This window comes from Crassostrea angulata, chromosome 10 (genome assembly GCF_025612915.1).
Source record: "Crassostrea angulata isolate pt1a10 chromosome 10, ASM2561291v2, whole genome shotgun sequence".
Taxonomy (NCBI): domain Eukaryota; kingdom Metazoa; phylum Mollusca; class Bivalvia; order Ostreida; family Ostreidae; genus Magallana; species Magallana angulata.
The window spans coordinates 16,344,222-16,361,212 of record NC_069120.1 but is presented as its reverse complement, the minus strand read 5'-3'; the positions used below and the strand labels follow the sequence as shown (position 1 = coordinate 16,361,212).

Below are 16,991 nucleotides of genomic sequence, written 5' to 3'. Positions count from 1 at the left end.
CAAATATTCAAAATATCATTTTTAATTACCTTGAATTTTACATAGAAACATCATTTAAATATTTTTTTCCAGGTAAATTAATGAGGTAGAACTTTGATCTTTGTTTTATGGTTGCGAGCACCTGCTGGTATTTGAGATCTCCCTTTCGGTCCCGTAAATTTAGCATCTTGTTCACTTGGCAACTGTTGTGGAAAGATTGTAATTTGTAGTGTGGGAACTCGTCTTGTTGTTTACAGGTTTGTTTACATCTTTTTGTGATTGTTGATTGTTTTAAAATCAGGTTATTGGTTATGAAATATAACATTTTTAAAAAAATATTTCACTTAAATTCTGAAACATTGTTAAAACGACAAAAAATTATGTGTTGTACCGGTTTAAATGTTCACGTGGTCTTTGTCACCGTGTAATGCAAGCTAAATTTGTAAATATTGTTACCCAAAATTATGATTGAAATATATTACTGATATATTTAAAACGCAGATATCCAAACTTTATATTATAATGATTTTAAAAATTATAATTATAACGTTAAATAATTCTGTGATAGATACATATTTTATTGTACAGCTGTCAGATAGGGTTGTATTATACAATTTGTATGTGTCCATGTATATTATTTGTTCTGATGTTTTCGTTGTCATCAGTGGGCAAATTTCAATGTCTTCTGGCCAATCATCTCTCTTAATTAAAACAAAACTGTTTCTTCACAGGCAAATTCAAGATGGGGTGAAACTTTTTGCCAGTGTAAATGGGTGAAAATTAAATGAAAATTAAATAGGGTGAAAATAACCCTGTATATAGTATTAGCTAAAGCCTTATATTTACTGTCCAAAATATTTGATGTTTTCCTAGCTTTTTAACAATTTTGATATATTACTTGACAGACAACCTTTTAAAAACCCAGGAAAACCACTACATCAGATATTTCAGCTGGCAAATAATATATCTAAATAGTTAATTAAGCCAGGAAAACAAACGTCAGATAGTTCTGACTATAAAGGCTATAAAGTCTTAATCTAGCTAGAATAGTGTTAAGGCAATGCATTCGATCATTGACATTACAGCAGCTTTCATTCAGGTACATGTTAACATCATTAAGCTGACAGGGTAGAATTCTTTCCACTGACTATAGTATACCTGGTACTTAATATTGGGTTTTCAACTAGAACTTTTCCATGTCAGTTATTCATGTGCACTAGCTGGCCCACTGGGCCAATATTCTGACAAACAATTTACAATATAACTGTCTCATATGATAAGACAAGTGCTTTTCACAAAGGACTAGCTAAATTCTTAAAGTCTACTCCCGGACCATCAATTGTTTTAAGCGTGGCATGACTGAAATGAATTTTAAGAGTTACATATGGTACTCTGAGTCAGTGAATTAAGTTAAATTATACAGAAGCACAGAACTCTTCTAATTATGGACATGCCTCTCCCAAATTTTCTGTTTCATAGGTTAATAATAATATGTTGATTTAGGATGTTTGTCAAGAAAATAATGGTCTTTCTAGTCTGAACTTAAATGATTTAAAACTTGAACAGAAAGTGCTTTATTGTTTGTTTTAAATTTGCCCCAATGCATGGGGTATGTTTTATCACCAAGACCATTTATTGATAGGGATAATGCTGGTAAACAAACACCTTTTTGTACAGTTATGTAAATTTTAGCTACCCTTTTTCCATTTAAACTGTAATTACATTATCAGATTGCCACAAGGCTTTCTATTTCAAAATTTAAAATCCATTTTTTTTTTTTTCCGTTTTACTGTACTTGGCTCACAATAAACTTCGAATAGGCATGCCTGATATGTATGATAAAAACCAGAGGAATTAATTGTTCAGAACACTTCACAATTACTTTCAGGCCCGACATTAGATAAGAAATCCAATAGATCAATAAGTATAGATTCAATATTGACTCAGTAAAAAAGGTTCATATATCCTGATAGAGTTTTTGTGTTGCCCTTTGTTAGGACTTGTTCACTGAGCAATCAGCAGGAGGTTGCAGGCTTGTTGTGTTATTAGAGGTTACTCAAGTATTATCTGTTTACAATTTCTATTTTACGGAGGCTTTAAATGCACGGGCCTCTCTTTCATGTTTATTGAGTGTTCTCCCTATGACAAAATGTTCCTGCTAATTGCTGCAAGTGGATTTTAAAAGCTAAGCCTGTCAGATATGTGAACAAATTGGTTTCTGTTGGTAGACGCACACAAATATTTGAGAAGACTTAAAAACTACAATGTAGAATTGTGCAGTGGATTAGAACTGGGACAAAATGTTTTTTTTAAAAAAATTCTAGACTATATGTCAAGAGTGAAAGCACTTTCACATCAAATGCAATCTCTTTGCAGTACTTGAGGTTTTACTTTTATCATTTATAGACAAGAATTGATCTAATCGGTGGAGAGTCAAGCCAACAAAATGACAGACCGGGATCTAGCGCGGGAGAAGGCAGCCAAGCTGTTAAAGAAGCAGGGCTCCGTGTCATCGCTGGCCAGTAGTGAAGTCATCAAGTTCCACAAAGTTGGGTAAGACATCTATATGCAATTTTCAGATTTATGCTTGAATGTAATAGGGGTATTCGAGTTTTCATTTATAAGCACATAATTAACTATTAGTATAAAGTTTACATATTAAAGAAGAGCATGCTGCTGACAAATGTACATATTTCAAAAAATTTAATGAAGAAAAAGATACTCTAATTACACCATGATATTTAGAAATACATGTGTTTAAAAGATTTATGATAGCTCCCAGTTTTACTAAAAAATATGTGTCAATATGGTAAACCAAAACCATTTAAACCATTAAAAGTGGTATCACTTTAGCATTGAAAAGTTAATAGTAATTATAAAAGTTTTTTTAAAGTACCCATATAAGTATTTTCATTTTTTCAATTTGAAAGTTTCACCTTTTCAAAGAGAATATATAAATATTATTTATGTGATACCTGTATTGTTCTAGGTCTATGAGCACTGTCTCAGTAACTGAGGACACAGGGCACCATGATTTTAAGCCCCCTGTACGATTTGAAAATACATATCAAATGGGACCAACCAAGAAATTCCCATCAGCCAAAGTCAAGAATGTTATACGAGATGTCATTGAAGGGTACCTTGCAGAGGAGAAATACGAGCCGGAATTGTGTAGACAGATGACCAAAACACTATCAGAAGTATGCAAAAGATTTGTCAAAGCATTTTTAATACAATGTACATTGTAATATCATTATGCTTTTCTGTTTCCATGTGTCCTTCAATATGTATGTCTCATGGGCTTTTTAATATATATTTCAGATTATAAAAGCAAGAGTCAAGGAAATGATGATCCCCAGATTTAAGATAATTTGCACAGTTCATATAGGAGAATCAAAAAACTCGGGATTATGGGTAGGGAGCAGGTGCTTATGGGATGCATCATGTGACACTTATTCCACATTTGAATACCGCAACAAGACATTGTTTGCTATAGGAACTGTTTTTGGAATCTACTATGAGTAGAAAATACATTGAGGTGAATTTTACTGGATCTATGATTTCTTGAAATCTTTAAAATGATTGCAAGCACCTCCGAGTCAGCTTAAACAGTTTGCAACAGAATCCAGATTCTTCTTTCATGCTGTATATGTATAATATATGACAAGAAGTCAGTGGTTGGTCAATCTATGTAACTATATATATAGGAGAAAAATACATGTACTGTATATGTAACAACGGTAAATTGTCAACTAGTTTCTTAATGTAATTAAGTTTATAATTGTGAAGTTTGATTTTAGTCCAAATATTTAAATTAACTCCCATACTTTTTCCCAATGTTCACAACCACAATTTATTATTTATTATATGTATTACAAATTGTAATATTCTTTGTCAGAAGGATTTTTAAATCAGTATGTATTTGCATGTATAATTTGTATTTATTATGGATATTAATTACATGTATACTGGTATATACAAAGAGATTTGTACAAAATTTTAGACATTCCAATGAAGTTTAAGTATTTATATTGGTTCTACATGTATCATTATGCAATCAATGCAGATGGCATTTGTTCTGTTTATTTATTCTTTAGACTTGAAAAATATTTATAATAGTACAAATTATTGATTAGATCTTGTTTGAGAAAGTACAAAATGTTGTTCAGAAGGGTTCGTTTTTTCACCACCCAAAACCTTTTTGGAATCCTTGATCATTGCCAGTATGTTTTAGAACTGACTACTTGGTCAAAGTTTCTCAGCTTTTTCATTCATTTAGAGAATATGCTGGTAAGGATGTAGTCCTGCTGCCAAAGCTCTGTGAATTGGTACTACATTTGTCATTTGTCGGGTCTCAGTATTATTTGAACACAGGTTATCTGTTGTCCTGCTACTTAACTCACTTGCCAAAATCAGTCAATTTGAACCTGATAACACAGAATTAATTACTGCTAATAGTTGATGCTTTGTGCATGCTATCACAAAAAGGTTTAAGTATTTTGTACTTTTGAATTTTTGACTTTTTTTATTTCTTTAATGCTTTAAATAAGACCTAAATATCATTTTTTTTTCATGTGCTATAAAAAGTGATATAATTTGTGATATTTATAATTTATAATGAAAACCAGAATAAATCATTTCCATCTATTTATCATACATATAGTATACATATTTTCTTTCTTTCTGCTATATATATTTTTTCTATGCATTTATATTTATATTTTATACATGCTCTACCTAGCAATACACCTGTCTCAGTGTTCTGTATAAATACCAAGTATTCAAGGATTTGTGATATACACGTATATTTTTTATTTTAAACAAATATTATTATGTTAATTAAATTCATTGAAATCTGATGTGATTGAGGTATGTATGTATAGATAAACTGTTGAAGTGATTGTTGTAGGGCTTAATATATGTCACTTTACAGCGTGCAAGTGCTCTTTTGTGTTCATAATCAGAATTATCTTAAGATTATTTGTATATGCATATTTAATATATCTGTCATTTTATATAATCATTGAAAGCACACTCTTTCTTCTCTACAAATGAGAAATAAACTTGGTTTGAAATTTACAATAAGTGGCTTTTATTAATTAAAAATCAGGTCTTCAGGCTTTGTAAAACCTAGCTGGATTGCAATGAGAGACAGGAAATAATCATGTACATCAAATGGCTCAAAATATTTTAGCCCACCTTGAAGAATTAATGGGAGCTCTTCGAAGTGTAATTCCCATGACATTTGTGCTTTGTTGGCATATTAGGTTAAAGTTTAATTTCAAATATATTAGGTTACAGTTTAATTTCAAATAATACTATGTCCTATTTTCAAGTAGACATATAAGATACACTTATCTAATGTTTTATTGTACCAATCAGGTTTCAGATGGTGAATTTTTAGATGAATAACATCATTAAACTTTTTGAAGCAAGATTTAAAGTAGGTTTAACTTCCATGCAGCAATATGTTAAATTTGAAGTAAATTCTCAAGGATGGTGCATTTAGGGATACATCAGTTATGCTATGGATGCAGTTTGGACTATTTCTGAGTGAGTAAACAACAGGGCTGCTTTGTTAGTCCCCTACTGGTTTTCACCGGAGGGGACTATAGCTTTCCTCTGCGTCTGTCCATCTGTCTGTCCCACTTCAGTTTTCCACACTTTTTTTCTTTATGCGTTTGAGGAATAATATGAAATTTGTCAAACAGCTTCAAAATGTCAAACTACAGATGAAGTTTACACTTTTGTAGCGTCTTGGTGACATATTTTCGAGAAAATTAATTTTTTATATTCCAATTTTTTAATGTTCGGGTTCAATATTCTGCATATGAGCTGTGCATTGTTTTCACAATTTCCACAAACCGGTAGGGGACGTGTATTGCTTATGCAATACTCTCAGAATGCTTGTTTAAACTAGAGGTAATGTGTGAAAGCCCATATATATTAACAATATACCCTAACCTTGAACTTGCCAAATTGACCTTGGGTCAGTATTTTCAGGCAAATTTTGTGTCAAGGTTTAATTTCCAATCATTTTACATTCCCAATTACAAAGATTTTAATCCCATACCTAATCCATGTATATGGTAATTCTATACAATGACTATACAAAAGTCAACAGTGTTAAACACTTTTTTAATCAAAACAACATCTTTGATTAAACAACTACAATATTGCACAAATACAGCACAAATAACATTAGACAATGTTACATGCACATTCTAATAGTCAGAACAAGAGACAAAGACAGGTGTTCAGTTTTGTAATTCAGAGTGTAAAATACTGTAAATGAATTACATTTGGCTGTGTATTCTATTTAGCGTTTCTGGCAAAATGTGACTTCCGCTAAATCAAGGTACATCGCTAAATGCCATGCATACATGTGTTAAAATAGTCACATTCAGGAATAAGCTAATTCAAATCCATGCCAACTTGTTAAAAAACTGTTTTCTGCCAAATATCATACACGCCAAATATAATACATTTACAGTATTAGGACAATACAGTGAACTATGGCTGGAACAGGCATGCTTACAACTCAAAAGTCCATTCATACTGACTGACATTGCACAAAAAGAAGACCAAAGTTATTCTAAAACACCACGTGGATTACACTAAATCTAAAAATAATATCGGAGTTTGGCAACAAGTTCCACTGTATTACCCTCCTTGGTACTCTCTCCAGTTCTTTATCTCTCTTTAGTTCTTTATTTCTCTTGTAACAACCTAAGCAGTCCGTTCTCTTTCAATACCACAATTCTTTGAAACATCGAAGTTGCATTTCATAGATTTGCACAACAAGTCCATTCATTTCAAACATATCAGGATTTTCAACAAAATTGTCTCTGGTCTTGGATCTGATAAAACAAGGGTACATCACAGTGAATTCTTAAAAATCTAGTAAATAAATGATATAAAATGCATCCAACTCACAACATGTGTCTCCCCATCAAGATTTTGTGATATCAGATCTCATTTATTCAACACCAGATATAATAATTTACATAATGGCAATAGAGTTTTAAAACTAGAATGGCCAAATCAGCAAATATATATGTAGCTTGAATTTCTATGAACTTAGAAACAAATGATTTTTTCTATCAGAAAACATGCATTCATAAGGACTTGGAAAAGACATCTTATTCTGCAGGAAAGACTGGAAGCAAGAGACCTGATAAATATTTGGTTGTTAGAAATAACAGATGTAATCTATCACAATTTTTTTTTTAGGAAATAGACAAATACTATGGCATATTAACAAAATATTTCAAAGTAACAAACAACCTTATATTTTGGGTACAATTAATTGAAACACAAACTAACTAGGGGAGTGTATATTGTAAACCAAAATTAACACATGTAAATGAACAAACAAAAAATGAACACAAAATATTTTGGAAAAATTATGTATAATAGAGTTATCATATCACTGTTCCACAAGAGGAAAGAGAGTATAGCCTTGTAGTTACTGAGTGTTCATAGGCAACACATTCTCAATCACAGCAGGCTCTGAACACCATCCTTATGTGGAAACAGAAACTAATTTCAATTTAAACACTATAGATTGAACTCTGAGATATGTGACTGGTTGTTTTCAGACTAGGACAGAACTTTGAACACTGTGTATAAAAAGACACAGCTTGATCAATTTTAGCTTGTAACATAATATCACTACATCATTTGATTGTATAATTGTACATTGTTCCTTAAAAACTAGTAATAAATATGGTTTAAACTAAAGAAAAAATCTTTCATTTTACTGACACTACAAAAATTAATATAATTTGAAGTTAAAAATAATCACAAATAAAGAATATGATAAAAACAAAACAGGCAAATTCATTTCAGAAATAAAGCATATGAAAACTCATTTTAGAAATAAAGTGAACTAAATATAAGAACTAGAAATAATAAATCCACTAAAAACCTTCACACTTTAAAACCAAGTCAAAACTATCTTGTCCTGACAATCTAGCTTCCTAACATACCTGTACATATGTAGCAGATTCCCATAAACCTGTGTTCATTGTTCAATATCATCAAGTGCAAGTCTGGTTGGATTAATTAAGCTCTGGATGAATTGACAGTTATTCACTAGATATCAACATAATAAATGCCATAAAACTGGTCATTGCTGATGCTTTGATCTCCTCTTGTAACACAATACAAACGGTACAATACAAATGGAATGTTTAGCATAAGGTTGAAGACGTACATCTGAACAAATTGGGATGTTCTATAACAAAACAAGCTACTTGAAATGTCACAAAAGATGATACAGATTGACACACCAGTGAGTAATACTGACAAAGGGAGCTAACTAGGTTATTATGGAAAAACAGGTCCCTCATTTACATGTACATACAATGAATGATTATGATTTATAACAAAACTACAAAAGTTTATAAAATCACAGTTTGATTTTTTACAAAAGCATGTTTACTGCTACAAGTATTGGGTACACAAAAATGTGTCACAAATTCCTATATGGATTGTTTATTAAGCATGTATCATTGCTAAATGCATAATTCATTGTCTTTTCACATTTACATGTGAGCTACATTTATTAAAATCTATTATAAATACTACTGTACTCCCCAACTTGAGATAAAGCACATTTTTCTGACCTCATTTATCAAATTCCAATCTTAAATCACAGAATATTTTGTTACAAACCAACAAAGTTAGATTAATAGACCCAAAAGTGACAAGATACATGAATAGGATGCATCAGAATTGAAAAGAATTGACTAGTTATGACAATCGATAATTTGTTGAAGTCTTTATGCCATCCACCTTTATCCTGAGGGGTCACTACTGGTGGTGCCTTCCTGTGGCTCACTTGTCGTGCTTGATCCCTCCATTGTGTCCCCACGCTCCTCTGATGACAAATTGTTTGGTGAGTTTTCTATGCCCTGTGATTCTAGAGTATCTTGTGAAATATCCTTGGCTTGAATGGCTCTTATTGCATCTTCCCAGGTCTTCAAACACTGGAACCAAAGAGCAAATGCACAGCTATCCTTTATAACAATATAGCATTTTAGTGTAAATTTTGTGGTAGTACAATGAAAAACATGTACCAGTATACATCTTCCATTGGTTATATCAAATGGTTAAGGTATTGTACATAATAACAAGGGAATATATATCACCTATTGTTAACATTTTTACTGTTAAAGTATGAGAAACAACGATAAAAATATAATCTACAAATATGAGTATGGTACCCAATCTGCCTTAAATTATAAAGAATGTTGGTTACACAATAGTTGGTACCTTTTCATAGTACAGAATCTGCCTGTCTGCAGCCTCTATGAAGAGATCTTTGATGTCCTTCTGTTTGTTTTTGTGCCAGCGCTCCATGTCCACCCTGAGATCTGTGTCAGCACACACCGTCCTATCATTCAGCTCCTCCATTTTCTTTGTGAGCTAATAAAACAAATTAAAGGTTTCTTTTGCTGTTCATCTTCTTTAATATATTTTGGATTCTCTAATGAATCGTGGAATCTTCAAAATCTGTGGTGGCTTTATTTTTTGTTGGTCTTCTTCATACACAAATTTACATCCTCAATCAATCATGAAAAGAAATTATTGAAATAATATCCCCATGAACCTATGAACAATTCAACAAAACTTGTCTTCATGATATAATGTAAGTCTCTTTTACTAATTTTTGCTTGTCAATGAGAGATAATCCATTTTGTTATCAATGCGCTGCATTTAAATGTTCCAATTTTATAACAAGAGGCCCAGGGGCCACATCGCTCACCTGAACCTTAACTCTGATCAAATTAGCATTACAGTATCGAAATCAAAATATCTTTACAACTAAGTACAGTAGATCTTGCTAAAAAAAAGTTGAAAATCTGCCAATTTTGATCCCATCTTTTTTTGGAAAATACCAAGCCCCATGTTGTTGTACCTCTAAGAAGATTTTCCTCTAATCCTAAATACCCCCCCCCCCCCCATTTTGTGGCCCCACTTTTCTCTAGGGAATCATGGTTTCATCAAACTTAAATCTGCATAACCTGAGGTTTCAAACAAAGTACTGAGTTTTGGACTGAAAACTTTCCAAAAATTTTTTTAAAAGATTTTCTCTATATATTCCTATGTAAAAATTCAACCCGCCATTGTGGCCCCGCCCTACCCCCAGGGACTATGATTTTGCAAACTTGAATTTATACACTACCCGAGGATGCCTCTACACAAGTTTAAGCTTTTCTGGCCAAATAGTTTTTAAAAAGAAGATTTTTAAAGATTTTCTCTATGTATTCCTATGTAAAAATTCATCCCCCATTGTGGCCTCACTGTACCCTGGGACTATGATTTAAACAAACTTGAATCTATACGACCTGGGGATGCTTCTACTCAAATTTGGGCTTTCCTGGCCAAAAATTTGTCAGGAGAAGATTTTTAAAGATTTTCTCTATATATATAAAAATTTATCCCCCATTGTGGCCCCGCCCTACCCCCAGGGACTATGATTTGAACAAACTTGAATCCACACTATCTAAGGATGCTTAAATGCCAATTTAAGTTTTCCTAGGGTAATAGTTTAAAAAAAAAAAATTTAAGATTTTCTCTATTTATTCCTGTATAAAAATTCATACCCCAATTGTCGCCCCACCCTACCACCGGGGACCATGATTTGAACAAACTTGAATCTACATTATCTGAGGATGCTTCCAGTCAAATTTGAGCTTTTCTGGCCTAATAGTTTTTGAGAAAAAGATTTTTAAAGATTTTCTCTATATATTTCTATATAAAAATCCATTCCCCCATTGTGGCCCCACCATACCCCCGGGGACCATGATTTGAACAAACTTGAATCTTTACTACCTGAGGATGCTTCCACTCATATTTGAGCTTTCCTGGCCTAATAGTTTTTGAGAAGAAGATTTTTAAAAGATATTCTCTATATATTCCTATGTAAAAACCCATTCCCCAATTTGGCCCCGCCACACCCCCAGGGACTATGATTTGAAGAAACTTGAATCTACACTACCTCAGGATGCTTTCATTTTAATTTTAGCTTTTCTGGCCTAATAGTTTTAGAAAAGAAGATTTTTAAAAGATATTCTCTATATATTCCTATTTAAAACTTTATCCCCCAATTGTGGCCCCACCTTACCCCCAGGGACTATGATTTGAACAAACTTGAATCTACACTACCTGAGGATGCTTTCATTTTAATTTGAGCTTATCTGGCCTAATAGTTTTTGAGAAGAAATTTTTTAAAGATTTTCTCTATATATTCCTATGTAAAACTTGATCCCCCTGTTGTGGCCCCACCCTTCCCCCAGGGACCATGATTTGAACAAACTTGAATCTACACAACCTGAGGATGCTTCCATTTCAATTTGAGCTTTTCTGGCCAAATAGGTTTTAAGAAGAAGATTTTTAAAGATTTTATCTATATATTCCTATGTAAAACTTGATTCCCCTATTGTGGCCCCACCCTACCCATGGGGACCATGATTTGAACAAACTTGAATCTACACTACCTGAGGATGCCTCCACACAAGTTGAAGCTTTTCTGGCCAAATAGTTTTTGATAGAAGATTTTTAAAGATTTTATCAATATATTCCTATGTAAAACTTGATTCCCCTATTGTGGCCCCACCCTACCCATGGGGACCATGATTTGAACAAACTTGAATCTACACTACCTGAGGATGCCTCCACACAAGTTGAAGCTTTTCTGGCCAAATAGTTTTTGAGAAGAAGATTTTTGAAAAATACTAACAAATTTTCAATAATTCTCAATTATCTCCCCTTTAAAGAGGGTGTGGCCCTTCATTTGAACAAACTTGAATCCCCTTCACCCAGTGATGCTTTGTGCCAAATTTGGTTGAAATCTGCCCAGTGGTTCTGGAGAAGAAGAAGAAAATGTGAAAAGTTTACAATGACAACGCCGCCGACGACAACGCCAACGCCGACGACAAACAACGGACAAATTTTGATCAGAAAAGCTCACTTGACCTTTCAGCTCAGGTGAGCTAAAAACACAATAAATAGACATTTTCAATAACATCTTATGCATTATGATATCTGAGAGCCAAAAAAGGAAGATTTCATTTTACTAAAGTTTTCCTTTTTCAAGTACATGTACAATATACATGTAGTATGAAAACATAAATCATAGAACTTAGAACATGTAGACAAAGAACTTTTGTTTTATCATACTCTAAAATTCAGACATTCCAGACTTGGATTACCAAAAGTGCATTTGTGAGGTGATCCTGAAAAGCATACTACATTCTGTGAAACCATATTTTCATGTAAATGTATATCAAAATTCATACAAGAGTTTTGTTGACTGGATAGACAAATACAGAGGGTTCCACTTAATCTAATTGCGGTTAAACTGATAATTCGGTTAATCTGATATAATATCAAAACACCAAACCATTTCTTGTATATCCCTTTATATTTTTCCCGATAATCTGATAGAAAAAACGTCATTTTCGGTTAATCTGATATGATTGTGACCGTGTAATAATGATTTCCCACCCTCTAACTCCTGTATATTCCTTTGTTTAATTAGTTGACACCCCTCTTGTGTACACAGTAACTCTTTACAGGGCATTAGTTTCACTTCAACGCACACGGGTGGCTCACTTTGTAAGATGAAAGCTACCGACATCGATAGTTGTTCCGGATGACTGCACACAGGATTGACCTTACCTGTGTACACATTTTACTGTTTGTTTATTTACCAATTGCCTGTGTTAATATCATGCTAGGTTTGCACCATTAAGAATTATTTAAACATGTAATTTCTGAATCGAAAGTGACTGGCTTGGGAACATGTGACATCGAAGAAATTCTGATTACTTTCAATTTTACATCGGGGTAGAAAACTTAATGAATAAAATTCAAATAATATGTTATCATGCATAATTAATTATTTAAGAGCATTCTATATAGCAGAAAAAGAATTAAAATAAATTGTCCAGGTGAAAAGAGGGAATGTTCAGACAAATAGCCATTTCCTCTTATTACTTCCTGTCAAAATGGCCACCACATTGAAACCATCGTAATGAACAGTGACAAAGGGAAACATTTTCTTTTGAGCATTTACAAACAAAATAACGGCTAAAATGCTATTTCATTGCTAATGCAAGGTAAATTATTTCATTTCAAACTATTGACAAACAGATTATATCTTTTTGTTAATAAATTATGTATTGAAACAAGTTGTATTTTATTCTATACCAAAATTAAAGAGCACAAAAACGCTAAATTGGTTAATATGTTATTCGGTTAATCTGATAAATTTTCTCTGACAAATTGATGATCAGATTAAGCGGAACCCTCTGTACATGTACCTCATCTATCTGCTGTTCCAGTTTGTCTTGTTTTTGCTGCTTGACATCTTCAGGATCTTTGCCAAGGAAGGCCCCAATGGAGTACGTCTGGTCAGAAATCTTCACCTAAAAGAGTGTCATGCAATTCAAACACAGAAATCTTGTGTATGTGTGTGTACATATGTGCATGCATCTCTGACTTTAGTGAAAAGATGGATCAATCAAACAACTGATTTTTTTTTTACATGCAGCAGTTATGCACAGGCATGTATTACGGGTATTATGGTTTTGAAAATATAATCAATCAGTCTTACATGTTCCCGTTCATCCTTTTTCCTATTGAGTTCATCTATTGTTGCCTCATACTCCATTTGTATTGCATCTCTCCTTCTTAAAACAGCCTAAATAAAAAGCTACATGTATTTAATTGTTGTATTTTAGAGAGAGGCAAGTTCTCAAAGAAAACAATACCAAATACACATTTGAAATGCTCTCAGTCCAGATTTACATGTTGTATCATCTATACAATTAAGTAAAGAGGTACTTGCACTTGATGAAAAAGAGAGGGTGGATGTAACATTAACAGTTGTGTCAGATAGCCACAAACAGAAGCATAGAGAGAAAGTTACTTGGTCCTTACTTTGATAGCATCTGTGTAAAGAATATATTCCTTCAGCGGTTGAGAAAAGTTGTCTTCTGTTGTTTCAATCTAAAGAAAAACAATCCAGACTTTAATCACCATACATGCATTATTCACATGTAACTTACATTGCTGCTCATTTTTACATTTATTATGTATTAAAAATTAATTATGCTAATCATACATACATGTATAGGTACATTTATTAGGACCCTAGATGTAATTTATTTACATATTAATTTCAGCTAGATGTAATTTATTTACATATTAATTTCAGCTAGATGTAATTCATTTACATATTAATTTCAGCTAGATGTAATTCATTTACATATCAATTTCAGTTGCCGATGAAAAATCCTTGTGCATACTTGTGATAATGAATCATATTACATGACAATCACAGAGTAAAACCTCTACGTACTGTCTCCTTCAGGGCCTGGGCACAGATGTCCACAGCCCTGGACATGGCAAGCAGAGGGAAGGTCAGCTGGTCCTCAGAGTTTGACCAGAGGGTGTAGATAGGGCCCCATTCACACAGTTCCAGCACATAATCTAAAGGTACACCACATACATGTACAACTTATTGGGACATCTTCTAATTTCTCTCTATTACTGTAAATTGTTGAATTTGGCTTGGTATATACACAAAAAAATTCTTGCAGTTTTTAAAAACTATGCATTTCTTAATTTTGAATAATACTTAAATATGTTTACTTAATTTAGTATTTTGGTATCAAATTTTAGCATAAAATTTGTTAAGAAATTAGATTTATTAGTTCAAAACATGTGCAGGATTTTTAGAGTTAAAGTTTTGCAACTTGTACCATTAGAGTAGTGACTACAATGAGTAAATATAAATTCTATTGACCTGTTCATAGACCTGTCTATATACCTGTTTGTTCTTTTACAATCCTCTGTGAAATTCGATCTATGACACCAAGCTTCTCAGCAAAATTCTGTATATAATCGTATATCATGGTGAACTCTGGACTTCGGTTTTTCATCATGTAAGAAGCACTAATATTGTGAATAGAGTCTGACATTCGAGACAGGATTCCAGTTCCGTGTTTCTTATGAGCTTGGAATTCCTTTAACAGAGAATAATGTTAAAATCAGTCAGTAACTTCTTATTATCTTCAATAAAAGGAGTGAAGCCATAAATATATCAATCTGAACAAAATTTTGGGGATATACATCTTTCATGAGTAAACTACTTACACTGTATCATAAGTAAGGTGTACTGATAAAAATCATCATTTTCAGACCATCAAGATAATATACAACTGTTGCTGTTATCAATGAAATTGACTTAATACTGTTACTTACCCAGGCTTTTGCAGTAAGAAACACTTGAAAATTTTTATCAAAGGAAAGAACCGGGTGGTTTGCAAGACGAGTGAGAAACTTTTGAAGTGCCTGTTGTCTGACTTTAAGGAATTCAGGGCTAAACCTGTCAAGTCTACGAAGACTGTGTTTTTCTGGAAGAGGCTGAAAATTAAAGGTTTATTGTAATGTACCAATTACCAACACTTTGTCGTATATCAACAATGAAACCCATACATGTCTGTAAACATCAATCATTTACTTACAGGTACTAGATGTGTTGGGTATGATTCCTCAAGTTTTTGTCTGAGCCAGAGAAAGTCATTGTATCTTCGGCGAACTTGAAACTGGCTGTCATCAAATTCACTTCTTGTTGTCTGAGTAGGAAAAGCATAACACATATAAACTATATATGTCAAACTCTTTTGAAATAATGTAAAAAAAAATTCCTAAAAATGAATTAAATAAACATAAAAAAGAAGCTTAAGTTTGTGGAGCAAGTGTTCTTTCAATAATGACAAAGTAAAAATCTCTCTAATCCTCTGTTTCTTATTGGAAGACACTTGTGTACTTTAAATTGGAACATTTTATGAAATTTAAACAGAGAGCAGTTTAATTTATGTATTACATACTTTTGTAATGATTCTGAAGGTGACATATGCCTCAAGAGTACTAGTGTGCTTTTCTGGGTCATCTACAACCACAAATAAATCTTTTGTCTCCTCGTCGCTACAATCTTCATATCGACTAAGATTTCCCATCAAACTTGAACTTCTGGACACACTAGGTTCTGATCTTACAGATGCATCAAGACTCAAGCTTTCCATCTACAATAAAAAAAAAAAATTCAGTTATACATGTATATGTAAGACCTCCCACATCATAATCAGATTGTGCTGTAATATTTATCTTGCCATACAGAGTGTTAATTTTTTTTTTTCTCAGAATATTATTTAGGTCTTTCAACAATTAAAATAACTGCATATGACATTTTGGAATAGGCAACCTAAATTACTATTTCTGCTCTAAACCTTGCATGTAAGAACTTAATAATGCATTGCAACCTGGGTGAACACAGGCATTGAAGCTTACCACAATGGAAAGTGGGAAAAGCTCAAAGAAAAACTGCATGCAGAATTGTGATTATGGGTATTGGGGAACACACCTGTTGACCACAATAAGCAGTCGGTTATCAAATCAAAACAGCTATGAGATAAATTCATAACAAAAATTACTGAATTTGGCGATTTTAGAGGGAAAAGAAACTATTTGCCAGTATTCGGTCTGCACTGTTAAAGGCTCATCAACAGTCAGTGATTGCAATGGTGGACAAAGTGCCAAGTGTCCGTTGTATCCATTTTAAACTAGAAGCAAGTAAATGTTAGAATTTGCATAGATTCGATAGCCTTAAATCAATATTCTAAAACAGTGTGAACTTGTCCATTACATGGTGTAATTTCAATCATCAATGTATTTGTGTCTGGATCACACACCCCCTATACAAACATTACTGTTTTTAAAAACTAAATTACATATATATTACTATAAATTTTTGAAATACAAACTTCGCCATCACTAGCATCCAATCCGCTTATCAGTGGATCTCTAAATTTTAACTGGTCGTCAGAATTATCTGGAGAAAGTATTTCATTTTTGTTTTCTGCCATTTCTATAATATAAACAGGCACCCTTAACACAACGAGAAAATTAATTAGAATATACGTAACACTACTTTT

General features: G+C 32.7%; 2 protein-coding genes across 3 annotated transcripts; one reads left to right on the top strand and one right to left on the bottom strand.

Annotated features, from left to right (window-relative positions):
• The first annotated feature begins 79 nt into the window (after positions 1-79).
• Positions 80-5,064, top strand: LOC128167544 (dynein light chain Tctex-type 5-B-like). 2 transcript variants are annotated; one of them, XM_052833328.1, is made up of 4 exons: positions 80-236; positions 2,386-2,532; positions 2,969-3,179; positions 3,301-5,064. In XM_052833328.1, exons 2-4 carry the CDS (start codon positions 2,426-2,428, stop codon positions 3,502-3,504), a joined length of 522 nt encoding a protein of 173 aa, XP_052689288.1. In that variant the 5' UTR covers positions 80-236; positions 2,386-2,425; the 3' UTR covers positions 3,505-5,064. The 2 variants fall into 2 exon arrangements, with proteins under 2 accessions (XP_052689288.1, XP_052689289.1); XM_052833329.1 differs by lacking the exon at positions 80-236 and adding an exon at positions 2,008-2,030.
• Positions 5,065-6,098: 1,034 nt separating this feature from the next.
• On the bottom strand, positions 6,099-16,969 carry LOC128166315 (sorting nexin-30-like). The gene is made up of 11 exons (XM_052831408.1): positions 16,821-16,969; positions 15,888-16,082; positions 15,522-15,632; positions 15,259-15,420; positions 14,825-15,020; positions 14,354-14,484; positions 13,933-14,001; positions 13,607-13,693; positions 13,314-13,418; positions 9,259-9,411; positions 6,099-8,972 (listed from the first exon to the last, which is right to left on the bottom strand). The coding sequence occupies exons 1-11, from the start codon at positions 16,920-16,922 to the stop codon at positions 8,781-8,783; spliced, it is 1,503 nt and encodes a 500-aa protein (XP_052687368.1). The 5' UTR covers positions 16,923-16,969; the 3' UTR covers positions 6,099-8,780.
• Between the last annotated feature and the right edge of the window lie 22 nt (positions 16,970-16,991).